At 41.1% G+C, this 26,586-nt stretch overlaps 1 protein-coding gene across 1 annotated transcript in view; it reads left to right on the plus strand.

The window, feature by feature from the left end:
- The window catches only part of LOC149313891 (low-density lipoprotein receptor-related protein 1B-like), a 734,124-nt gene that overhangs the window by 502,468 nt on the left and 205,070 nt on the right, over window positions 1-26,586 (plus strand). Inside the window, exons 34-41 of the mRNA XM_089523040.1 lie at window positions 5,795-5,935; window positions 7,670-7,795; window positions 10,670-10,801; window positions 14,385-14,519; window positions 16,024-16,153; window positions 16,820-16,946; window positions 17,070-17,221; window positions 17,516-17,640. Coding sequence (XP_089379166.1) covers window positions 5,795-5,935; window positions 7,670-7,795; window positions 10,670-10,801; window positions 14,385-14,519; window positions 16,024-16,153; window positions 16,820-16,946; window positions 17,070-17,221; window positions 17,516-17,640 — 1,068 coding nt within the window. The remainder of the gene's footprint in view (window positions 1-5,794; window positions 5,936-7,669; window positions 7,796-10,669; window positions 10,802-14,384; window positions 14,520-16,023; window positions 16,154-16,819; window positions 16,947-17,069; window positions 17,222-17,515; window positions 17,641-26,586) is intronic.

The raw sequence follows: 26,586 nt of genomic DNA on the forward strand, positions 1-26,586 counted from the left end.
ATATTGCTTTATTGAACTCAAACTCACATATTCCACCAGTTAGCATGGCTATTGACAATACATTCTAGGGGATTATGGAAGTTGTACCTCTCCCCTTCTCCCCCCCCCCCCCAAAAAAAAAACCCAGAAACTTTACCATGTTCTGACTATATTTGGGGATTTGCTTCACAGTTTTTGGGTAATTCTCAAGTCCTGATTAGGACTTTTTACATATATCCTTCATTTTCTTTTATGCTATTTCTGTCACCATATTATGTCTTGCCAATGTAGAAAGCATACGGTATACCATGCTCCTTTAAAGGAATTTAGAATATTTTTGTACATAAATGTTTTTCACAGAATGATTGTACTAAAAGTTACCATAATTACTCAATAGGTTTGGAATTGGAAACCACTATCTTATCAGAGCACTGGGATGTAGTCCTTCACTAAGTTCCTTCTTGAATGAAGCAACAACTAATTTTAACACTTTTCTTCTTGCTGCGATAAGGTCTTAAAATGCCATACAATTTACAAAAGCTATTCACAGTTATAGGACATAAAATGAACATAAAATGCTGTTCCCTACAAATAAAATGCTGCATTCTGCCAGCCACTTCCAAATTTTGTGCAGAATAAACTCCAATTTCAGCATTTCCCCTCCACAGGAAATATTATTTTTGCATAGAAACTACATTTTTGGTACAAAAAAAATGCTTTCTTTTGTGCAGAAATGCTGTTTTCTGTGCAAAACAGCACAGGAGAAACCCAGAACTGCAAAGTGCCTTCCCAGTCCAAACTCAAATCTTGAAGTTTTTCAACCATTTGTGAATATTTTCAAATATTATTGGCATCCCTGCAGATTGCTAATTAAGCTCATTGTTGATCTATTACTACATTGAAAGCAATTGTTTACAAGTAGCCTAGTTCAGCAAGAATTTGTGAATAATGGAACTTTACAGATTCCTAAAAATAATTTTAAATGTATATGTTTATGTCTAGGGAAAAAGAGAACTTATGCTATTGATTCTTTATGTATGAAATAGTTTGATATGTAACAATGATTTAATTATAGCTGCTATGATTTTCATTTGACATATTTGGTAGGGACTATTATGAATAATTTATTCCCACTTCTATAAAATCTGAATTAACTGTGTGTAGAACTAAATACTTCATGAAATATGTGACTTGTACTGTTTAGAAGTCTTTAGTCTCTTTATATTTCCTTAATTTTTCAAACATTTCTCCCTGCCAAATTGTAAGGAACAGGAGGGAGAAGGATCACAGCATTGAAAAAAGTTATTCCTCCAGATTTTCCCTGTGTTTAAGGAGGTGATTTTTAGTTCTTCCATAATTTGACCTGCATCATTTAATTTGCCCACTCTTGGGTTTTTTATTTTTATTTCTAATGCCTGATTCACAAAAGCAAACATCCAAGTGGATCACTGCACTGAATGGAGATGAGGCAGCTGATCCATCTTCTCAGTGATCATTACCATTCAGTTGCAAGCCACAAAAAGCAAGTGTTTATGCTTCATTGATAAATATTGTCAATTAAAATTGCTATATATCTACACCGATGTCTTAACCCATTGCGTTTGTATTCTGCTGTCCCTACAAAGAAGAGTTTATATTAATTCTTAACTGGACCCTAGCGCAAGCTGTGAACGTATCTTGCCATGTTTCCAGATTTCCAAATATGACATTTTCCCTTAAGACGGTTTCAGACAGTTTTCTGGAGATAATAAATGAAAACTAAAAATTATCAATTTTATGTGCTGTGTTACTATAGCAGGCCGACACCCACTGTATATAACTTACAATAGACATAATACTTTAATCAAATTTGCTAAGCTCTGAGAAATTTACCTGAAAAGTAATAAGCAGAAACTGGAGATTTTAGGGATGAAATTATGTTTAAGTACTGTGAGTATTCTGTCTGCTTCCCTTACCTCATTTATACTTGTGTCATTTATACAAATAGATAGATAGAAGATAGATGATAGATAGATAGATAGATAGATAGATAGATAGATAGATAATTTGTTAATTGCCCTAAATTGACCCCAACTCATGGCAACGCTATTGATGAGACATCTCCAAGATCCCCTGTCCTACACTGTTATGCTTGGGTCCTGTAAATTCAGGCTTATGACACCCCTGATTAACTCTACCCATCTGGCCTGTGGTCTTCCTCTCTTTGTACTACCTTCTACTTTTTCTAGCATTATTTTCTTTTCTAATGAGTCATGCCTTCTCATGATGTGGCCAAAGTATGACAGCCTCAAAGTGATCATCTTGACTTCCAGGAATAGATCATGTCTGATCTGTTTAAGTACCCATTTGATTGTCTTTTGGGGCTGTCCATGGTATCCTCAGCACTATTCCCCTGCACATCATCTCAGTTCTTCTTACCTGCTTTCTTCACTGTCCAGCTGTCACATCTATGCATGGGGATGGGGAATACAATTACTTGGATGAGTCTAGTGCTCAGTGGTATTTCTTTGCACTTTATGATCTTATCCAGTTCTTTTATAGCTGCCCTTCTCATTCCTAGTCTTTTGATTTCTTGACTACAGTCTCTGTTCTAGTCAATGTTTGATCCAAGATATGGGAATTCTTTGATTATTTCAATTAATGTATTGATTTATATGTAGAAATACCTTAAATGCACCAGATCCTGTCTGATCTTGGAAGTTAAGCAGGGTCAGCTCTGGTTAGTAGTGGGATGCTGTAGGCTGTGCTTCAGAGGAAGGATTTGATAAACTATCTCTGAATATTTTTTGCTTAAGAAAACTCTATGAAATTCATAGGGTTGCCATAAGTTGACAGGAAACTTGAAGGCACACACTCAGACTGCTTCTAAAAAAACCCTGCTGCCTAGTACAGTATTTGCAAGCAAAATGCATCCATACAGCAAGGCTAAGATTTTTGGTTTGGTGTATTTACTTACATATAAGAAAAAAGAAAAAATGGCTTGCAAATTGCAAAACCACATGATTGGTGCAATCTATCTGTGTTTATTAAGAGTTCAGAATGACTTTGTAAACCCCTGCAGAGATCACTTCTGCAGTTCTTTTTGTTTTGCAGCTGTTACGGTATGTAAGGGAGTAATGAACATGGGTCTCACTGCCAGCAATCCAACTCTGAAACCACATGCACTTTACAGTGTATGATCAGCCAGTATTTTAAAAATGAAACTGTAGTCACTTTCTTATTGAATTGTATTTAATTGTGCCCTTATCTAATTCTTCATAGAATAAAACATACAATTCTGTCCTATTAGATGTTCATTATTTAGGTATTCAGATTTATGGCACCCATGTGGAGAACTCAGTTCCTCTTGCCAAGAAGAAAATACTTATTGTTGTTGTTTTATATACACATTTATTCTACTCATTTATTATTTATGGGTTTCTCACCTTTCTACCATGTGGTTTGAGTTATAAATTTGCCCCTTTTTGAATGGAAAGGAAGGAAATGAGACAATCATACAAATTAAGTCTGAACTCCTTGCTCCAGAAGTGCCAGCAAAAATACACGAAGTGCACAAGTGGATCAAAGACAACTTAAAATCTTTCTTAGAATGCTGCATTGAAACCTACAGTGATTCTCTATGTTTTGTAAGACAATTGGTCTGCCTGCATGAGCCAAAAGGCCCATATCCCCCCCAGCCTCATGTTGTCCTGTTCAGACGATCAGGCTAATACCCGTAGGCCACTGGTCCTAGTGTGATTCTGGTCCAAAGGGGCCTTAGTGCGGGTTAAAATGACCTGCCAGTTGCCACAGAGTTTCTCCAAAACTCTGTAGCAACCCCTGGCAGACCAGATGGCCATGCATGCCCCTTGCCTTCCTCTGCCATTGACGCTACTGAGCAGACCCCTGTTTCTGACATGAAAACAGACTGCCTGGACATGGGGGTGCAGCCAGAGACCCCGTTTCCCTGTAAGGAATAGTGACAGAGGTCTTCTCATAGCAGCAAGGGCAGAGGAAGGTAAGGTGTGTGTGGTGGTAGGAGATATGTGGTGTGGTGGTGGGTAGGGACCAGCTCAGGTTAGGACCAGGTTAGGGTTGCATGGACTTGGACATGTGCTATCCTGGCCCATCTACCTGGCCCCAAAGTATATTGCTATAATAAAATGATATTTATTTTATGCAGCAGAAAAGGGCAGGAGATGAAATGGTTTGCTGATTAATTGAACTATTAAGTTTTGTTTGTGTACAGCGCTATAGAAATAAACTATAATAATAATAATGAATCACTTCAATAAAATATGTTTAATTATTATATATAATATTTTATTACATTATATAAGTTAAAAATATCTGTATAAAACTGCATAAAATAAACAAATCACTCAGATGCTGCTTGGGAAAACACAATAGTTTTGATGTCAAAATTAGTTTGTGCCATGATCTTTGGGGCAGTTTTTCATTCTCCCAGGCTTTTTGAAAGCTCATTGTAGTGCAACCCTTTACATATCCACTCAGAAGTAAACCACATTGATTTCAGTGGTGGGACTTAGCTACAAGGTAGGTGAGTACACAGCTGTAGTTGTAATGGACTTTTAGTTCAGATTTTTTGTATTACTGTTTATGTTTTGATTTTATTATTATTTTTTTGTATTGATATGTTGGTGTCATTCTATGTAAAGGCCATACTGAAAACTGAAGTTGAATGGTGGTATAGAAACTCTGTAATGTTGATATACCACTTGCCTGAAGGATATAGTTAAGAATGTATAAATATCTGGCATCTGTGTTAGCAATGAGATCCCTTTCTAAGAATAAGTTAGCATTTTCAAAATATGAACTATCTTATTAAAACCACCTGATAATGAGCTTTCCTAGACCTTTAAAATCTCTGTGGCTTGTCCTTCTCCCACAGAATTTGGCCAGAGGAAATACAGAGATTGATGGAACTGGCCATTTTGTCAAATAGGAAACAGGGTTCATGGCCTTACGTCTTGTGCTCTAACAAAGCCCTTTTCATAATACTGTTGTATAATTTACCGTCTATTCCACAGCATTGTTAAAACATCACTGATGGTTTTTCATCAGAGAGTTGAACAATCTTTTCATACCGAAGGAAAAAGACAGGATTCTTCTTGTACCAATTTTGAAGTCCTGTTATCCAATGGCATGAAGTCATGAATCACAACAGAGGTGGTGGAAATGCAACCATGGGCCATATGTAGCCCCAATATATTTTTCTTAATCCCCACAAGCTCCTTGCCCACCCAATCTCCCAAACCTCAACAACAGCACTAACAATTGGAAATATTTCAATAACACACTAACCTTTTTTTCTTTACATTTCTCATAAGACTAATAATAAGAAAAAGATTTAAAAACCTAGTCTAACTTCTCTGTTTTGAAGAGAACAAAATGTGTTATTATTATTATTATACTTTATTTATATAGTGCTGTAGATTTACACTGCGCTTTATATTCAATCAATAAAATCAATATAAGCGAAACCTGCCAAAGTCATACATTCTACAGGATAATAAAAAAAATACATTATTATTATTATTATTATTATTAACCTTTATTTATGAAGCTCTGTAAATTTACACATATAATATAAAACAATAGATAATAATACAAGATAGAATTAGATAAAATAAGCAGGCAACAAGTTAAAAATATCACCCCTCTTCTTACAAAGAACTGTCCTCATTCCTACATCTTGTTTTGATATCCACTGTCTATATTATTTATAATTAATAATATGCTTTTAATTAATATTTTATATAACTTCCTAGTTTTTAAAAATGTTTTCTGAAAAACTGACATTTTATTTTTACAGATAGAAAACTATGGTGGGCAGACCAAAACTTAGGGCAATTAGGTACCTGCAATAAAAAAGATGGAAGGAATCCTACAGTCCTGCGAAATAAAACTTCAGGAGTTGTACATATGAAAATATATGACAAAGCAGCACAGCAAGGTAAACTGCATTGTGTTTTATAATGAATAACTATTATAAACAGGATTACATCTAGAGATCAATGGGAAAATTCTGCTTACATTTAGGCTTGACAGATTACAGGCAATTTTTGCAAATTATCAATTCTTCTTTGGCTTCCTGTGTTCTTTGGTAATATTATGAAGTTTGGTGTATGCATGAGTACAAAAGGATCCAAGTAATCAATTTTTGGTTCTGACTGAACCAGTAACAAAAATATACGTGAGAAATGAAAATAAAGGGCAAAATAGACAGCCCCAAAGTGGCGAGTCTTCATGCTGCCGCTTTGATCATCCGATTGGGGCCACAGCAACTCCACGCTATAGCCCTAATCTGACATTTTTCCAGCCCCCCCCCCCCCCCAAAAGGAGCAAAATGTCGCTCCTTTTTGGGCTGGAAAAAAAGCTGTTCTTTCTGCCATGGCAGTGGCTTTTCCCCATTTCTGCAGTGCAGCACATGTAAATGCCGTGCTGCAGAAACACTGGGATGCCTCCTACTGTAACCTACTGTGTGGGCAGCGGAGCAATGTGATGCCAGATTGGGGGTGCCGTGGAGGTGTAGTGTATGCATGCCAGACACCATAATGCCATCCCCAAGCCAGCATTACACCAAACCACTGCCCACACAGCAGGTGGCATCACAGCATTTCTGTGGAGTGGCATTTACATGCGCTCCACCGCAGAAATGGGGAAAAGTCACTACCTTGGCTGAAAGGCCAGCTTTTGAGCATCTGGTAGGCGAACACCATGCTCTTGCACCACCCTGAAGCCGGCTCTTTATGCCGGCCTGCTTTGCCCCTAAGGGAAGAGGGTAGGTGCAAAGGAAAGAAAGTTTGCTGTAGGTAGAAGGCTGAAGGAACAAGGTCCAACTAAGGCATAGTTCACCTCACTGCAGTTCCTTGTGCAACACAGTTTTAAAATCTCAGTTGTTCAAATAAGCTTAATTATTTCTAAAGCAAAAAAAGAGAATCTAGGGTGCTGAGCAAGAGTTTTGCAAAGCTGTGTAGTAGTTTGCAGTTTGTGCTATGAGAAAACTTCAGGTGAAAGGTCACTATAGGTCAGAAAAGGTTTAAAGATACACAACAATAAATATAAATATGCCACCAGTTAAAACATTACTTTGGGTACCCTTTTGCACCATTACTTTGGGTACCCTTTTGCACCATTGTCTGGGTGGCTTTGGAACATGGTGTTTATAAGCCATGTGTCCTGAAGCCACCTGGAAGCCACCCGACCATTTACATGGGGGCGGCTTCATGATGCTCTGGCTGTGTGGTGTATACAAGTCACACGCCGCCAGAGCTTCATGAAACTGGCTTCCAGTTGCAGTGCGGATGCAAAGCCAGCTTTTTGCCACCCAAAAAAGGAGCTGCTCTTTGACACTCCTTTTTCAGCCAGCTTCAAGGTGGATTGGGGCCACAGTGTGCTGTTGCCTTGGCCCCATTCCGCCTTTGGAAGGCTATTAGTGAAATTTACAAGCGTAAGTGCCCTGATAGACCCTTAATCCTTGTTTATCCAGTCTTCTGGGACAAAATGAGATTCCATAGTTAAGATGTTAGGTATGTAAAACATTGAAATAATGGTAATTGAACTCCTCAGGAAAAGCTTTCTTCTTGGGTGAGCTGCAAGATATGAACTTACATATTGGGATTCTATACAAAATTGTGTCATTATTTACCAAATTTTACTGTTTTCTTTCTTCTTCCTTGTGTGGTAGGTAGCAATTCTTGTCAACACAATAATGGAGGCTGTTCCCAGCTCTGTTTACCAACATCAGAATCAACCAGAACATGCTTATGTACAATAGGCTACAACCTTCGGAAAAACCGGATGTCTTGTCAAGGTACAGTTATTTGAATATTGAAAAAAATAAAATAAAAGACACATTTAAAAAAAAAACCCTAAGGTTGATTTGCTAAGATACTACTACTGAATAGTTCAAAGAGAAAACTATGGATCTTTGAAAGTGTATTTCTGCATGCTTTTAATATATGTGTTTCAAGATTTCTTTAAGATTCTCAAACAAATATATATATTGTCATGATATACACACACACACACACACACACATTGGGCCCTCTGCTTACGCAGGGGATCTGTTCTGGATCCTCCTGTGTAAGGGAAAATCCGCCTATGCTTGAGCTCCATAGGAAATAATGGGGCACGTGCATGTGGTGGAGTGGCGCATGGGCACCACAGGCGTGTGCCATTTTTTCCTTCCCCGAGCGGTTTCTGAGTACGCTGAAAGCCACGTAAAATGCATCCACGCATGATGCGGGCGCACTTTATATATGTTAAACTAATTGTTCCTTTATATTTAAAAATGAACTTGTCCTTATCATTATAAGACTTTTTAAAAATCAAGTAATATACAGGTATTTAGAAAATATTTGAGTCTATAAATCTATTAACTAAAATTTGTTCTTGCCATTCCACAATTGGTGATTCTAAAACTTCCTAACATTTTAGTGGTGTTTTATACACAGTACTAATGTTAGAAAATCTGTATCCATAACAAGCTTCCAAGGATATCTAAACATCCATAATACTGTAACTGTAACAATTAAATTCTGTCTTAGACTTTCTCCAGTTTGACTTTACCATTAGTGCTATATTTTATTGATACATGTATTGATCTAGTACTTTGGTAGATTGCATTCACTGAGCATTTAATTACTTCATTTAAAAACTGGTTTTAAAATAAAATGTAATCATTTATTTTAGCCTACCAACCATAAAAACCCCTCAAACTTGATAAATGTGCAGACAGTGTTCCACTCAATTGCTGAGTAAGAATTAGTAAGAATAAACAACATCCTGTCTAGAGCTTAGAAGTATTTGATTTCAGCTCATAATATGAATTGTAACAATACTTTTTTTAGGTTAATGAGGCCATCACATTTTCATGGTAGTGGGTGACACAACAACCCAGATGGCCTTGGACACTGAGTAATACTTATTTAACATTACTCATCTTTGTGTGTAGCACAAAGATGTTTGTGATTACTTCATTATAGTAAACATGATCTTCAGATGGTTCTTTTCTACTTTTTTAACACTAAAACAAGAGTCACACACCACTCAGAGTTGCATGGTACCCTCACTGTGGGCTAAATGGGACTGTAAAGCTGTGTTTCTGTGTGCTTTCACCTGTTGACTTCTGGTGACTCCATAAATTTTATAAGATTTTCTTAAGCAAGGAATACTTTGAGGTCATTTTTCTAGTTCCTTCCTATGAAATGTAGCCTACAGAACCTGGTATCTGTAGGCAATCTCTTATTCACGTACTATCCAGGGCAGACCCTGCTTAGCTTCCAAGATCAAATGAGATCTTGTGACTTTAGGGCAGTGGTCCCCAAGCCGTGCCCTTTAAGAGAAGCCTCAGTCATGTTGGTCAATAATCTAGGATTCTGGGAGCTGAAGTCCAAAATCTCTTAAAGGGCACAGTTTGGGGACCAATGATTTAGCATATTTAGCTACTTTAAGGCTAGAAGAAAACAATTTTCTACCCATTTCAGGTCATGATGTCATCTACTACTGACAATTTCTGCAATGGTGAGAGTGTTGCTATCCAGTAGCCTTGCTCTCTCTTTCATTCAGCAGTCTCAGAGAGCAGTCAGGACTCTATGCTATTCTGAGTGGTATCAAATAAAAACCAGAAAAATAAAAATTTTGTCACCTTATGAACAATATGACTTCTCCCCCAATTAGTAACTTAATGACAACAAAGGGCCCTGGGAACAGTAACTGTAATAACTCCTTTCTGGAAGCTTAATGAACTATGAAAAATAAATCCAAAAGCTCTGTCCTCCCTCTCAGTGATGCATAAGCTTTGGAAAATGGACCAACAGAGCAAGCCTATACTTACCTACTCTCAAGTCATCCCCAGAACTAAGTTTAGTGGGTCTTATTCTCAGGAAGCAAGCATAGGATGAAGCTTATTTTTACAGTTTTAACTGAGGGTTGGCACAATTCCCAGACTGATTTTTCTCTGGCCCAAAAAGTAGGGCAAACTACTGCTCCTGGAAGCCTTCAGGTGCAACAATTTGCCTTTTAAATTGGTTGCAAAGGCTTGATACACACTGCCAGAACAGTGCATCAACTGCATGGTCCCGAGCCCTACTAAATGCTTGCGGCACCACTATTCAGTGGCACTGCCCACAGGAAGGGCGTAGGCATGACATGTGTGTGTCTGAGTGCCCACACGTCTCAGCAAGGAAACAGCAGCCTTACAATGCCACAAAAAAAGGAGCCGCTCTAGACTATTCCTTTTTTGCTGCACTGCATTACCGCTCCATTTGGTTGCTGCAGTAATGCTGCACAACAGAAAGGGGTAGTGTTTAAATGCCAGTCTGTCACACCCCAAAGTATCCCCACACTAACATTAAAAAAATATTTTTGAGAACCAGAAATGGTTGTGTGGTAGTTCATAAAGTCCTCAGAGTATCCCAGGACATATAAGGTGCCCCTGGACCTCCTATAGCTGCTCACCCCGATTTAAGTACCAGTGCAAACCCAGATTCTTCTCCTTTGCTCCCACTTCTTTTCCCATATCCTGTCAGCCGGCTCATCACTAGATATATGATTGTGGTTCCGATGTTTTATCTTTCTTGTCCCAAACAAAAGGTGTTTTTTTTTTTTTTTTTTTTGTATCTTGTAATCTTCAGATGGCATCTGTTCCAGTAATTTTTCATGTTTCTGTGTATATTTTCTTCAGGGATAGAATCATTCCTCATGTATTCTGTTCATGAAGGAATAAGAGGAGTTCCTATTGATCCAAATGATAAAACAGATGCATTAATGCCGATATCTGGAACTTCATTTGCTGTGGGTATAGATTTCCATGCAGGTGAATAAATATTAATATTTATATATATTTAATACATATTTTTGTCATAGTTTACCATTTGTAAAATTCTGTTCCTCTGTCTTGGAAAATGAATGTAAGAAAACAATGCATACTTTTGGGGGGGGGGGGTATTTATTTATCTATTTTTAGAAAATTCATTGCAGGTGCAAGCACAAAGAGGAGAAATCCTGAATACTTGATGCTGTTAAACATGGAACCATTAATCACAGCTCATTTATACATAACATTATTTTCTAGGAACAGTTGCAGCCTGAGATTAAGTTCATGAAAGTGATACTACAGTACTTCTCTTTGCTATGTTCATTATGTTCAAAAATCAGTGAGCTAAAAGTTATCTTGTATTGAGTTAATAGTTATCCTATAATTCTTTGCTGACATGACAGAAAAGAGAAAGGGAATGAAAATTTCATCCCCAACAGATTTCATAGAGTAGTAGTTCATAATTGGGTTTTAGCCCCTGCAGGAAGCTTTTTGTCTACTTATTTATTTATTTACAAACAAAACATGACAACAAACAGTTTACTAAAACAACAGTAAATAAAAATAATATCAAAGACAATAAACCCTCAAATGTAGTTATTTCATTGAAAAAGCAGAAATTAAACCATAATCCAAAATAATGCCCTGGAAATTATAAACAATTGGTCTTTCCAATTTTTCTTTCCATAGCAATTTAGATTAGCTTGAGGGATGTCTAGAAACCAAGTCCTGCTGGATGAATTCATTAAGTGGATGACAGATTGTGTGGAAAGTCAATCCGAAGTGTAAGCCTCTCACTCTGTTATTATTGTCTGCAATTTTCTCCATTAAGCACAGTTCCCAAAGTCTAATCCACCATCCTGCAATGTTCAACTTTCCAGTTTTCCAGTTCTTAGCCATATCAAGCCTGGCAACAACCAAAAGGAAACCAATGAGTTCTTTGTGTTGCAGGGCTTTATTTTCATCAATAAAAAAGGAGAACTGCTTTAAATAAAATTGGAAAATAAATTCTTAACAAAATGTGTCAAAAAAAGTCTAGGAAGATTAAGAAATATGGACTGTACTGGTAACGGTACTGACTAGTGCTCAGCAAGGAAAAAAAAACTGACAGTGTGACTACTTACCAAGATACAAGTAGCTAGTTCCTGATAATAACTATTCATTCTCATGTCCTACCAGCACCTGAAGATAACTTATACAGTATTGTGAACCTTAAATAATTTAGTGAGCTGGAATGAATGGAATGAATATTCATCATTCTTCATTTCCTGGATGAAAAAGCAGTATTCTGACCCTGAGGGAAGAGTAACAGAGGAGAGAATTTTACATGGGCTTTGCCTGGTATTCACATATCGAAAGGTGTTTGGAAATTATTCTGTGTAGGAGATGTGGAGTATGTGGGTGTGAAAAAACCCCACATAAGTTTTTATGTACAAATGGTGTTTGCAGTGCAAAAACACCATTTTTTTTGTACACTTGAAAAACAGTGCTGCACAAATATCACTGTTTCTAGAACCATATTTATAGTATTTGATGGGGGGACAGAAACAGAGTTTTCTCAACTCTGATATGTTTCTGAATTTTCTTTCTTTTTGCATAAAAAAATATGTTTTTGCACAAAAAACATTGTATATTTCTGTCCAGAATAATTTGCTAAAGCACTTTGAGATGTACAGATATTGGGCAAAAATTGCACAAAATTTTTCATTTTCTCCAGCAACAAGGAAAAAGCTAAAGAAATCATCTTTCCTTGCATACAAGAATGAAATAGTTAAAGACTGATTTGCCAATACTGTGCTACTCCACACTATTAATAATTAAGGGCTGAGACAGACCACCCAAAAATGGCATTTGCAGGCGCCCGTTTTAACTCCGGAGGTACACTGCAGCCCCCAAATCGTGTGACGTCCCTCCAGAGTAAAAAGAACCTTGTTCTTCTGGGTTCTTTTTGTGGTGCCCGGGTTATGTTGGGAGTGCACCACTGGCTCACTCGTGACATAAGCAACGCGCAGTGACATGTGGACGCTGCATGTCACTTACGTAAAAATGCCCCCAATGTGGACAGGAGGCTACCATTAGGCCGCCGCCCGCATGTACTAGAGTTCTGAAGCGTGAGGTTGCCGCATGCTCCAGAACCCTAGTTTCGGTGGCAAGACAACATTTTTGGCCCATCTGTCTCGGGCCTAAGACACCTTATTTTAATTTTCCCTTCAGCTGTTTCACATGTTTGAAAGCACTCCTTTTATAAGATGATGTCTGTGATTGCTTCATGAACTGTGTATAAGTTGTGTTATGTGTTATTATTTAAGAGGTTCAGATGCTAGAAAGTATTTTTCACGTAGGCAGTAGAAATGAACATATTATGCCTAGAGACACTAATCAGTGTGTATCCATATTAAGGGCCATTTTAAAGGAAGCTCCAAATTGGCTGGATATTGCTTCTCTTTTTTCCTATTTCATGATGTGCTGGGCTGAAGTTAAAAATGTGTTTGCTTTGTCAATTTGGCTATTTGGATCATTGTTTGATTGGCATCATCATACATAATGTTGCCTGATAGTCAGTGTTAGGTAGCACAGTGTGAGTGAGGTTGTGGTATGCAGATTTGAATTCCTCGGAGAACAATTTTGATGTGCCCTATGATGGAGGGATATGCTCATATGGGGTGTCACAATATCCCTACAAATCTGTTTGGGAAACCTAACAGGGGGTTTATATCAAGGGCTAGCCAGCTCTTGTGTGGCCCACTTGACTGATTCCCCTCATGTGCCAAAGGCTGAGATAAAACTGTGGATCATTGTCTCACATGTGCCTTGGGGCTGATGAACTTTACATTCAAGCAGTACTTGTTAGATGACTATTTAGCTAATCCTGTGGGATTATTATTATTTTAATAACCCACATTTCTCTCAGTACAGGACCCAAGGCAGATCCAAGATTTGTTTCAGTAAACATTTTTCTCATTGAAGATTGGTTTAATTTAAATTTGACTTAGACTCTAGAACTCCTTTCCCAGAGAAGTTAGACTGGCACCCTCCCTATTTTCTTTATACAAGCAAGTGAAGACTTTTCTGTTCTGACAGTTATTTGATGAGTGACTATATGAAGGCCTATCTTACACAATGTGCTGGATATTGCTAATTGTTGCACTGGTGTGTGCGTGTGCACGCACGTGTGTGTACTAATGTATGTTTTAATCTGGTTTAATGTATGATTTAATCTGCTTTTATTTATTTATTTTATTGTTTAATCTTGTTCTGGTTTATGTATCTTGTAGATTTTTAATAATATAATTGTAAACTGCTTTGAGTCCCAATCTGGGGGAAAAGGTGGGGGGGATGATGATGATGATGATGATATAAAGTAAAGCCCTGTCTTAAAGCCATATGTTGTCATCTTAATTCTCTGGAATGTTGCAGCAAAAAATATCTTGCATTTTTATGCTGATTTAAAAGGGAGAAAAAATCTCCAACAGATTTGAAAACAGGATGGAACAAGATTCTTTGAAGCAGATTTATTTATTACATATTTATGTTGTTGCTGTTTTTAATTTGTGCTCTTTTCCTCCCAAATTTTGTTGTATAGGCAATGATACAATCTACTGGACAGACATGGGATTTAACAAAATAAGTAGGGCTAGAAGGGATCAGACTTGGAAAGAAGACATCATTACAAATGGTTTGGGAAGAGTGGAAGGCATTGCAGTGGACTGGATAGCGGGTACCAGTTCTTTAATTATGATTCTTTCTGAAAAGATACAAAGGAATCCTGGAACATCTAGGGATGTAATTCCTCATTAAGGACCTGAATGCACATGTAGGATACAATAGACCAATCCATCATATCCTGCCCATCAATCTGGCCCGTTCATGCCCCCAGCAGCTACCTGTTCTGGCACAGTGATGGGTGGGTATTCCCATACTCACCTGCTGCCATAACATGGCGCTGCCACCACTGCCTTGCCCAATGATGACACTCTTGTTCCAATTGCAGCCCCCCTCTGTGGCCCTAAGACTGCAGACTTCAAGTAGAACAGTGGTAGCAGTTGATAAGGGAGCATGGCTCTGTTCTGTCTACTGGCTGTTATGATAGAGTTTCTGGAAAACTTTGCCACAAACAGCCAGACTTTTTAGACTGGACTAAGGGCTGGTTGGGTGACTGTTGGGCCAGATCCACTGGAATGACATTCAGTCTGCCCAACTCCAGCCCAAGGCTGTTGGCCTGCATCATGTAAACTGGGTGATGCCAGGCTGAAGGGAACACAGGCCTTTGGAACTGTGTGTACAGCCCCTTTCTTCTTGAAGGCAATTATGAGCAATTTAAACAATTTTCATCCTGTGCCAGAATGTCTTTGGTAAACACACAGTTTTCAAAGGTTATTTGCAATTTGGGACTTCTGCACAAAATTAGCATGTAGTTGTTTTACAGAAAAATATTGATTCTTGCACAGAAAATTCTGCTTCCTGTGCAGTCAATACTGTTTCTATAAAAAAAAAAAAACCATGTTCAAATTTTATGCAGAATAAATCCCCAATTATAGCATTTCTGTGCAGAAATTAATATATCTGCATTGATATGTTATTCTCCACATAACATATCAATGCAGATCCACATCAACTCCACATCAAAAATGCTATTTCCTGTTCAGAAAAATGCTGTTTTTTATTCAAAACAACCACATGCAAATTTTTTGCAAAATAAAGATTCCTGTAAGTCCAGGATTCTTCTCATCAAAGTTTTCCAACACTTGAATAATATTTTTTGACCATTTCCCAAATATATTTGAATATTCTTTCCATCCTTAGTAGCACCTTTGAGACTAAATGGGGAAAAGAAATTTCTACCAAAAGCTAGATATCAATTTTTTTTTATTTTAGCTGATTCATGTTTCCCTTCCTGCCTTCTTTCCTTTTATAGCTTAGTGATAACTAAAGATCAAACTACGTGTAGTCCACATGAATAGGAAAATATGCATTTTCAGTTTTCTTTGCAATATTAATTGTCTCTATTTTTAGTTTAACTTTGAAAATAACTGTTTAGTTAAATTAGGAACAAAGTTTAAGGACTCTGTTTAATAGAAAAAAGAGCAGTTTAAAAAATGAAAATCTTTGTCTACCAATGCAGAAATAAAATTAGCATTGTTTGGTAGAAATTTCAAACAAGCATAACTTAATATCACTGAACCATTACAAATATAGGAGAACAACCATTTGTTTTCTTCCAGGTAATATATATTGGACTGATCATGGCTTCAACTTTATTGAAGTTGCCAGGCTCAATGGCTCTTTTCGATATGTTGTCATTTCTCAAGGCCTGGACCAGCCAAGAGCTATAGCAGTGCATCCAGAAAAAGGGTAACATGATTCTTGAATGTACTTGCAACTGATCAAAACTGTTGAACAGAATGCTGGCTAGGACTGCTGGCAGTTGCAGCCCAACAGTATGTGAAGGACTGCATAATTCTCACTCCTCTGCTATTTCATGACAGCATATTGTCTTTGTTGGTCCATTCTCAATATGGAAAGAGAATATATTTTCAGGAGCTTGTGACCAGTTCTGGTTCTTCATGCCCGTATCAATGATTATTAATAAAAGTATCCCATTAACACACAACGTTAAATAGTAGATAGTAATTATTTTAAAAAAACATGACATTCAAGAGTCTGTCAATAATTGCAAAATACTTTAAAAGTCCTTAATTTGGAAAATATTTTGCATGCTACCTCTGAGAATTTCTGCCTTTCTATTCCTTTCTTGTTCTGACTCATCATTCTCAAGTATTTCTGCCTGAAACTAGCACAAGCAATTTTTACCTCCTCTATCAGACTACTGTCCTTCATCCTGTACCTTTCTAGTCCATCTTCTACCTCTTAGGAGCAGTTGTGGGGGAAGACAGGAGCCAGAACTTAGAAGTAATGGTGGGAACTTCCATCAACTTTGTTCTGCTACTAATAAATATTATGCAATCCATTGCTCAATTTCAGTACATTATGATTTGCCACATTTCCCCCATATTCTAGGTATTTATTCTGGACAGAATGGGGCCAGGCACCCTGCATAGGCAAGGCACATTTAGATGGATCGGAAAAGATTATTCTTGTTGCAACTGGGGTTACATGGCCTAATGGAATTTCTGTGGACCTTGAGGTTTGTTTTTTCTCTTCTAAGTTCATAAAATGCTATATCATACTAAAACATATACTTTATGACATATATTATTATATTTTCTGATATAAATATTTTCAAGTTTTCTGTTGAATTGATTCTTAGGAAAATAAATTGTACTGGTGTGATGCTCGAATGGACAAGATAGAAAGAATTGACCTTGAAAGTGGAAGAAATCGGGAGATTGTGCTGTCAGGGAGCAATGTGGATATTTTTTCAGTTGCTGTCTTTGGGGCTTACATCTACTGGTCTGACAGGTAATTTATTTTTCCATAAGTATTTGAGTCTCAAAATGTTATTTCTGTGCCAGATGCTTCACCCTTGTAGGATTACCTATTCTTTAGCAAGGTCACTGAAAAGATCCCACAAAGCCATGTAATTTCCAGGGAAAAGGCACTTTGGATATTCAAAGCTAAACCATATCAATGTCACAAAGAAAAGCACGCTTCTTCACCTTCTGTTAATCCAGATGTCTCCTGCAATTTAATGACTTACTTGACTTTAATTAGTTTAGAATTGTGGGTCAGATATGTCCAATATTTTTTTGGCAGAGCCCATGCAAATGGTTCCATCAGACGAGGCAACAAAAATGATGCCACAGAGACTATATCCATGAGGACAGGTTTAGGAATAAACTTGAAGGAAGTGAAGGTCTTCAACAGAATACGTGAAAAAGGTAAATTTCTGCTCAACAGATTACACATTTATTTATTTATTTATTTATTCATTTATTTTCCTCCTTGTAAGAAATCAAAATTACCACTGCATTTTGTGCAATTTACTGTTATTAAGCATGGCTAAATAGCAAAGACATTATTGTAAAAATGCTTTTTCTTTTTAAAAAAACATGCACTAAACATTTAAATACATTCAGTAATCATAATTAATAAATGTATTTAAGGGAAGATTAAGAGGAAGTTAACTAATAAGCCTTGTACTATTCAAACCAGCTTCAGAGAAAATGTACTGAATGTACATGAATGTACATGAATGTGTAGATGTACTGGAAAATGCTGTTTTTTATTACTATATTTGAAATAAAGTGTGGAGCTACAGGCAGTCTCATAGCTGTAGAACGGAGAACCAGGTTAATCAGTCGGGGCCCATGAACATCTGTCCTACCTGTCATCTTTTATAATAATAACATATGAGGTAATGAAAGTTACATATTTTCTATATTTAATATACAGAGAATGAAAGAGAATGAATCTCCCTGGAAGCATGACAGAAAGGTCTGAATAGATAAAGAAGGGCTGAGGATATGATCATATTCTGAGGTCTGATGTAATTAAGGATTCATTGCATCTAAGATTTTCTTCACATTTCCAACAACTGGGGCAAATTACAAAATACTATGGCATGAAAATTAATGAACAAAGCAAGCAGGTAGATGTAAAAAAATTGACATAGCTTGATGTCTTTTCCGTTCAAATGATGAAAAACATTAGATGAAAAATACAGTACCTTGGTGTTCAGGTTACAGATTTCAATTCTTTACTATACTGAATATCAGGAAGAAAGGACTGGTCCTGTTTATTAACATTAAGACATATATCATAACTAGTAATGAACTAATTATGGCTTGGGGGGTAATTTCCCCCCCAGAGTGAATCAAGCACTTTTTAAAAGTGCTACATTTTTCATTTTCCAAAGCATTTAAAAGAAAAGCAAGGTGTCAAGGTGCTGTTCCTAGCTGCCTTCTGACAGTTGTCATCTCTCTTGCAACCCTGAATGTCTTCCATGCAATATTGCTTGGAATGTTCTGAATCAAAAATGGTAGTTGGCAGGAGGTTGGGGGAAAGCAGCTACGAGAGGAGCTACCTTTTTCATTCAGATTCTGCAACAGAATGCTACTTCTGTGTCATTCTGGATAAAGTGAAAGCTCTTGGGAGGAAGATAGAGACAGCAATTCTACTGCAGCTGTCCTCAGTTTTGAAATTGAAATAATGAGCTGTTACCAAACTACAGGTGATAATGCTTCCTCCCTACAGATAGTTAATTTTTTTCTCCAGCATCTACACACACACAAACACACACACCACTGATTTCCTCACTACCCCCACCCTTTTTCAAACTTTTCAATTTAGGACATACAGTTTAATCCTATATAATCTCTGGGACCCTGTAATAAACTATTTTAACTTTCTTGTAATGGCATTCTTATTCTTAACAAACAGTGAACTGTATTGTGCATGGAATGAGGCAGAGAATAACTGAAAAGAAGAATTAATAAACAAAATAGAGATCCCAGGAAACCTCAAAATAGCTAAGCAATGCCCAGAGGGTGCTTGGGTGCAGACAGTATGAAAGACCACATCTTCCTGTACAAGCCAGCTGAAGTTTTCAGATCTGCAGGGAATGTATTTTTCTCTGAAGGGCTTGACAGATGGGTGGCTAGAAGCTGCCCCTGTGAGCCCCACATCAGTCCGCATGCTGCAGCACAGATACACTCTCCGAAAAGAGACACTCTAGGCAGCTCCTTTTTTGAGGTGTCATAAGGGCTGCAACGCAGCCCTATGACACCTCTTCTGCCCAGAGGCATGTGGGTGCTCTGGTGCCTGTATGTCACAAGGCTGTGCCCCATGTGGATGGGGCCACAGCCTTGTGATGTAAGTGCAGTGATATTAGGGCTCGGCGCATATGGACGCTGAGCACCATTGAGCCCTAATATCACCGCTAATGGCTCATTTGTACCGGGCCTGAGTCCCAACACCTTCACAGATGTATTTGGTGAGGAGATGAGCGAGAGCCTTCTTCATGGCTAGATTCCAGATTCTGGAACTCCTTTCTGCAGGAGATATAGTTGGCCCCCTCCTTGTTCTCTTTCTGCTAGCAAGTGAAACCTTTTTATTCAGGCAGGCCTTTGAAATTTGATTATGCAGTGGTATGTGTGTGTGTGTGTGTGTGAAGTAGTGTGTTGTAATCTGTATTTTTAATCTTATATTGGTAGTTATTTTTAAATGTGTTTTTAACAGTATTTAATCATGTTTTTTAAATATATATATATTATTTAATTTATTTTAACCTTTGTAAATTGCTTCTTGGAGCCCATTGGCTCAGCGAGAAGGTTTTGCTGGCCTCTCATTGGAGAGACCAGAAGATTTAAATAAAAACGGCGCACTTTGAGCGGCCGTTAGACAGGGAGGGGGTGGGGCTAATCCTATTTAAGCTCTCCTGCCCTTGGCCTCCCTGTCAGTTCGAAGGAGCTGGCCCACCCTCCCACCTCAACGACAGTGTAAGATTCATTCTGGTTGCTTCGGGGCCGGGTAGGAATTTTTGCCCTTGTTTTCCTAAGGTTTTTTTTTTTTTTTTGCCTACCCTACACTGCTGGATGAAGAATTGGACGATTGGCTTGGGGTGTGGCCATAAATAGGCCTCAGGCATAGGCGGGGGGAGATAGTCGGTTCGGTGAGCACCTCGGCACCCTCCTAAAGGGTGAAGATGTGTCTCTGGAATGGAGGTTTATGTCTTGAGACTAAACACGAAGGGAAAAAGACTTGCCTTGGGGCTGGCTTGAGATTCAAACCCTCACTTAAGTCTTGAGAGTTAAGTGGGGAAGTCTTGGGTTGGCCTTCCGGATGAGGGCCGGCCAGGGGCAACCCAAATTATGGATGGCCCTTGGGACTCAGGTGTTTTTGCCCTTTGGAAGCTGGGGAATTGGTCTTGGAGCAGACCATGCGCCAGCTGTTCCTACACAAGGTTCTCCCCCCTGGGCTTGCAGTTCTCAAGAAATAAAGTTAAATAGGTTGAATTTTAATAAAGTTGCCCATTTTATAACCCAGTTCTCTATGTCTGGTCCTGTTATTTAATGAGTTGGTCAGCAATAGGGTTTTAGCTTTATCTTACTTTAAATTTCTATAAGCCTGCTTGAATCTCACCTCTAGAGAAAGGTGGGGTATACATTCAATAAATAAATAAATGGAGATTATTATCTATAAGGTTATTTTGGGAGATGGTTGTTCACTTCCTCAGTACAGTAATGTTGACAGTTTTGAGATTCACTTTTCTCATAAAATAGACTTTGATGTATGTGAAATCATTAGGTTAGTTCACCTGAAAGTTTAGAGTATAGCTTTATTGCTAGACGGTCACATCTATTTTTCCTTTTCTGTTAGAACATTGTGTGGAGTGTCATCTCATGACCAGAATTCTTCTGGTGATAGTACTGGATGAGGGCGAATAAAGCTTATGCCCAAGATGGTATTGTTGAGGGAAAGGTTTCTCTAGGTGAAGTCTCTCTCTTTCTCAAGGAATAATTTAAAAACCTACTGATATTACTGGAATGATGCTCATAGGTCATTATGTGTTTGGTTTGATACTTGTTGCTTGTTATATCTGTTGCAACCAGAGCTAAAAAACAGAAACCTTGTTCCTTATATTATGTTGCTACGTTGTTATTTTATTTCTTTTTATTAATTATGTAATATTTTATCATTTCTAGTAAGACATCTTATAAACTCTTCTAAAAGGTGTAGTGGATACTGCACTAATCAATAACTGGATGTAAGACTGAAAAGCCCATCAGTGATACCTTTAGTGGCCAACTGAAATGCACAATATACTTGTTGCAAGCTTTCAAAGCTTCATGGGCGTCTTTATCAGGCAAGATGTTACAAACCAAACAGGAGAGAGGGAGAAAAACAACAAAAATTGGAGATGTTAGTCAGATGCCTGCACGTTGTTTCAGTCCTTTGTAAAGATGGCATACTAGGGAGAATATGGCGGGCTACAGACGGGCAAAAAGGGGTGTATTCATGACGTCATGAAGGTAGAGCCTTCAGACGGCCCTTACCTGAATGCCGTCATGAACACGCCCCCCGCACGCCCCAAGCGGGAAGAAGCGGCATTAAAAAGGTGCTGCTTTTTTCCGCTTCTTTTTGATTTGCGGCGTACGTGCGCAGCTCCGTATGTAAGCTGCTGCACCGGTACGCCAGAATTGCTACGCCGCAAATATAAGTTGCCCGTTTAAAAGCTCCGTGTCAGCTGCGTCGCATAATGGGTCGGGGTCCGGGACATGCGTGGTTTGCAGTCAAGCTTTAATTGCAACTTCCGCTGCCATGCAGCTGTGGAAGCTGCGGCACAGCTGCGGCGCATTTTAAGGCTCGTAACCCTAACCCTAGAGCCACTTGTGCGCATGCGTTGCTAGAATCGCGGGAAGTTGTAAGTTTTGCCGGCGGATGTTTTGGTTGTAGAAAGTGATAAGGGAAAGTTTGGAATTTAAAGTGACCCCCTACACACATTCCTGTGCCATTTTCACCTGGGAACGGGCACAGTTCGGCTGCTCCTGGCACAGCTGTGCGGCGGCTCCCCTTTGCCACCAGGCAGGATGGCTCAGCCATCCACCAGCACCCCGAAAAAAGGCAGGGGGACGTCTTGGTCTCATGCGGAGACGGCTGACCTTATAGCTATATGGTCCCAGCCAAACATTCTGCAAAAATTGGAGCAGTCCTACCTGAATGGTGACACATATCGAGAAGTGGAAGAAGCCATGAGAGCTGCTGCACCGGTACACCAGAATTGCTACGCCGCTAATTTAAGTTGCCCATTTAAAAGCTCCGTGTCTGCTGCATTGCATAATGAGTTGGGGTCTTGGAACATGCGCAGTTTGCAGTCAGGCTTTAATTGCAGCGTCCGCTGCCATGCAGGTGTGGAAGCTGCAGCACAGCTGCAGCGCATTTTAAGACTCGTAACCCTAACCCTAACCCTAACCCTAACCCGAACCCTAGAGCAACATGTACGCATGCGCTGCATGGAAAGTTTGGACTTTAAAGTGCACCCCTACACACATTCCTGTGCCATTTTCACCTAACAATAAAAAAACGCTAAAACTGTAAATATTTACATATGTACAAGGGAGGTGATGGGGGATGGCAGGGGGACAGCGGTGGCAGCGGAGACAGCTGTAGCTGTGCATTGCAGATTCAGCAAGAGCGCGGGGACCAAAGGAGAGGAGGCATCTATGATGCTGGTGACACTGGCAAAGTGCAAGCGGACAAGGATGCCAACACCACCTGATCACCAGCTGGCAGGAGACCACCATTGTTCTTGGGCAGAGCGGGGGGAAAAGTTTTAAAGGGGCTTGGGCACTTTAAATGTGCACATAGGCTTTCTGCCGCCGCTGCTTAGCGCTGCAGCTGCGCAGCTGCGCACCCGCCAGCCGGCAAAGGAAAAAAAAAGCCCCGTTTTTGGCCGCCCATGAGGAGGGGCAGACAGTCCCGCAGGGAGCTCATGGAAAGGGCACTGGGATTTCAAGAGACGGCACTACGATTTCAAGAGAGGACACTGGGAGTTCATGAGAGGAACCTAGAAGTTAATGTGAGGGCACTGGGATTTCAAGAGAGGAACCTCGAAGTGCAAGTGAGGGCCGTTCAGAACCAGGAGAGATCAATAGACAGGTCAGACCAGGAGCAGAGGCGACTCAACACTACCTTGGAAGCCCAGACTGTTCTGATGGGGCAAATGCTGGAGATCATGAGGGGAGGGCAGGGTGGCCCGAGACGCAGAAGGGTACGTAGGGAGCAGGGTGGAAGAGGCAGGGCTGTCCCCAGGGTCGTGGAGGAAGGAGTAGGGCAGCAGGAGCCCCCAGCTAGAGCAATCCTTCCAGCTGAGGAGCAGGGAGTTGCCATGGAGGTGGAGTTGTCTCAGCAGCCTCTTGCTGGGCCATCCTCCAGCCTCTTCAGTGACTCTGTGGCAGTCCCACCGCCCACACCCCGCCCCCAAAGGCAAAGGGCAACTAGAGGGGGCCTGGGATCAAGGGGCAGGGAGCACTGACAAGGCACTAGGTCCCATGATGTCCCATAAAGACATCATTTCGCCTCCCAGGGCATGTGTTCCCTCCCAGCCCTATCTACTCTAGTCTACCCTTCTTGTTCCCTCCTCCCACCATGCCTGGCTCACTGGTCCCCAAACCAGCAATGTCCAAACTCTGTCCTTCCAGGTGTTTGGACTTCATCTCCCAGAATCCCCAGCCACCTTGCCCTGTGGTCTGGGATTCTGGGAGATGAAGTCCAAACGCCTGGAAGGACAGAGTTTGGACATTGCTACCTCCCAGCACTCCTGCCTAGCTTTAGACTGCACAGTTGCGCCTAAGCTGTCACATTCACACTCACAGCCACACTGCCGCAGTTGCGCATAATGAACCACACAAATTTTTTTTTAAAAATAAAGTTTTTTATTAACAACAATAACAACAATAAAAATCTTTGACTATATACAATATGTACAAAGGGAAGGGGGAGGGTAAAGGGGGTGGTGAAGGGGGGGTGGCAGAGGGGGCAGGGGAGGGAAGCTGCTTCAGGGAGGGGGAGGAGGCGGTGGGGCGGGAAGCCGGCGGAGGAGTTCCCGGAGGGTCTCTTCCATGGAGGAGACTCTCTCCGCCAGCTTGTCCACCTTCTCCTCCAGGGCAGCGAACCTCCTCTCCATCCGGTTCTCTGTGGGGGGAAAAGAAAGAGGATGGTTAGGGTCAGCCTGTGGAGCCCATCACCCACTCCCACAGGCAGGGTTTCTGGGTGCCCCCGCTCCCTTCCCTGGGTTCACCTCTGCACTTACCTTGCTGCCGGGCTTGGAGGACTCGATCCAGGGTCCTGGCATCGAGGGCCAAGTCCCCTGGCTCTGCTGGCAGGCGGCGGCTCGGGCCAGGCTCCTCAGCGGCGGCAACAGCAGCAAGGACTTCAAGCCCTGCAAAAGAGGAAGAAAAGGCCCAAGTTACCATGCTGGCATGGCAGACGAGGGCACAAGTGTCGTGGGGGCTGCAGTCAGGCAACCCCCACCCCTCACCCTGGGGACCTACCTGCCGCCAGAGGAGCCTCCTCTGGCTGCGGAGGGGCCACAGCAGCTGGTCCTGGCTGTGGCCCACCCTCGGGGACATCCTCATCCCCCGAGGATGGTGGAGAGGGCGACCTAGCACGGTGCCCTCCCTCCCTCCGCCTCGGCCGCACGCCTGCAAAAGGGAAGAGGAGGGATGGCATTGGCACCATGCAGGAAGGAGAGGAGGGCAAGGGAAGGGTCAAGGAGGGTAGGACAGGGCATGGAAAGAGCTCTGACTTACCTGGAGGACGGTGATCTTCCGGTCTGGGCCGATCTCCCCTGACCCACAGGTCCTTCAGCCGCTCAAAGAATGGTGGCCGCCTGTCAACCGGGGGGATGCTCCCCGAAGTCTTCTAGGGTTTCGAAGAAAGATGCCTTCAGAGTTTTAAACTTCACTCTGCACTGATGCATCTTTCTTCGAAACCCTCGCTCTTCGAGGGCACGGGACGCCTGGAGAAAATACCCCCGGTTCGGCTTGTTGGTGCTGGCCATCACCCTTCGAGCGGCTGCCTGTGGCATCAGGGAGTCCAGGAGGATCCCGACCACCTCGTCGGTCCAGTAGGCCATGCGTATCGAGACCCTCCTGCGTGGCTCTGCCATCTTGATCGCCGTCCTGGGGTCTTGCACAGTTGCGCACGGGTATATATGGGCACCTGAGGCTCAGGGCCGTTAGGCCAAGGTGGTCCTAGGCCAATGAAAGCTTTCAGAGGAGCAGTTTGAATCTCTCCCCCAATAGATGCCCTCTGGGTGCCCTATTGATACATTCAAATGGGCCATTAGGAAAGCTTGAATTTGAGGGGGATTGATACATTGTCAAAGGGGCAATTGGCAGTTGGAGCTGATGTATCTTTTTCACCCAGGAAAACAGGCGCCAGGAGACCTTTTGTGTGTGTGTGTTTGTGTGTGTCCCCCTCAGGCACGTGGCAAAACATGCCCACAGCACAGATCAGGAATGATAGGCAGACACAGGCTGTGGATAATGGGATACATTTATTCATGTGCTTATGCTATTACAGGACATTGCACTCTGACATCACAAATGATGGCACAGGAGCCATCCTTCAGATTCTCCTTGTCAGAAAAAAATCTGCCAGGGCATTCCTCACATCCTCCCCTGCTGCATTCTTGGCATCCTCTTCATCCGCCGTGATTGCTCCCAGGGTGGGCAGCACAAAACGGCGCCTATATCGCATGCCCTCATCCAGGACCCTGCCCTTGGTCTCACAGATGTTGTGCAGAATGACACATGATGCCAGGATGGGCACCACGTTCTCCTCTGCCACCTTTGTTCTTGGGCAGGGCGGAGAAAAAAGTTTTAAAGGGGCTTGGGCGCTTTAAATGTGCCCATAGGCTTTCTGCCGCCGCTGCTTAGCGCTGCAGCTGCGCAGCTGCGCATCCGCCAGCCGGCAAAAGAAAAAAAAGCCGCGGTTTGGGCCGCCCGTGCGGAAGCTGCCCCTTTCTTTGCAGCGTCCTCCGAGGCGGCGGTATAGAAGCTACAGGTCCGAAACGGACCCAGGTGAGGCATCTTCACTGCCCCCCGTGTGGAAGCCCCGACACCTGAAGCACGTCCCCGGGGCGGGCGGTCTGGAGGCTCCGTATTCAGCAGAATACACCTCCAAGACGTCTTCCCCTGCCCGTCTGTAGCCCGCCTATATTTTGTGCAGGCAGGCAGGCAGGCAGGCTCCTCCTCCTTCTGGCCATGTTTTCTGTATTGTGTTTGTGAGATTCCACATTGTAGCTGCAACAGGGGAACCAGGAAGAGTGGTTTGTGAACTAGGACCTACAGTCAAGGTAAAACATTTTCTTCCTTCTTAAA

The sequence above is a fragment of the Sceloporus occidentalis genome, unplaced genomic scaffold (assembly GCF_023333645.1).
Source record: "Sceloporus occidentalis isolate IW3139 unplaced genomic scaffold, rSceOcc1.0.p SCAF_4, whole genome shotgun sequence".
Lineage (NCBI taxonomy): Eukaryota > Metazoa > Chordata > Lepidosauria > Squamata > Phrynosomatidae > Sceloporus > Sceloporus occidentalis.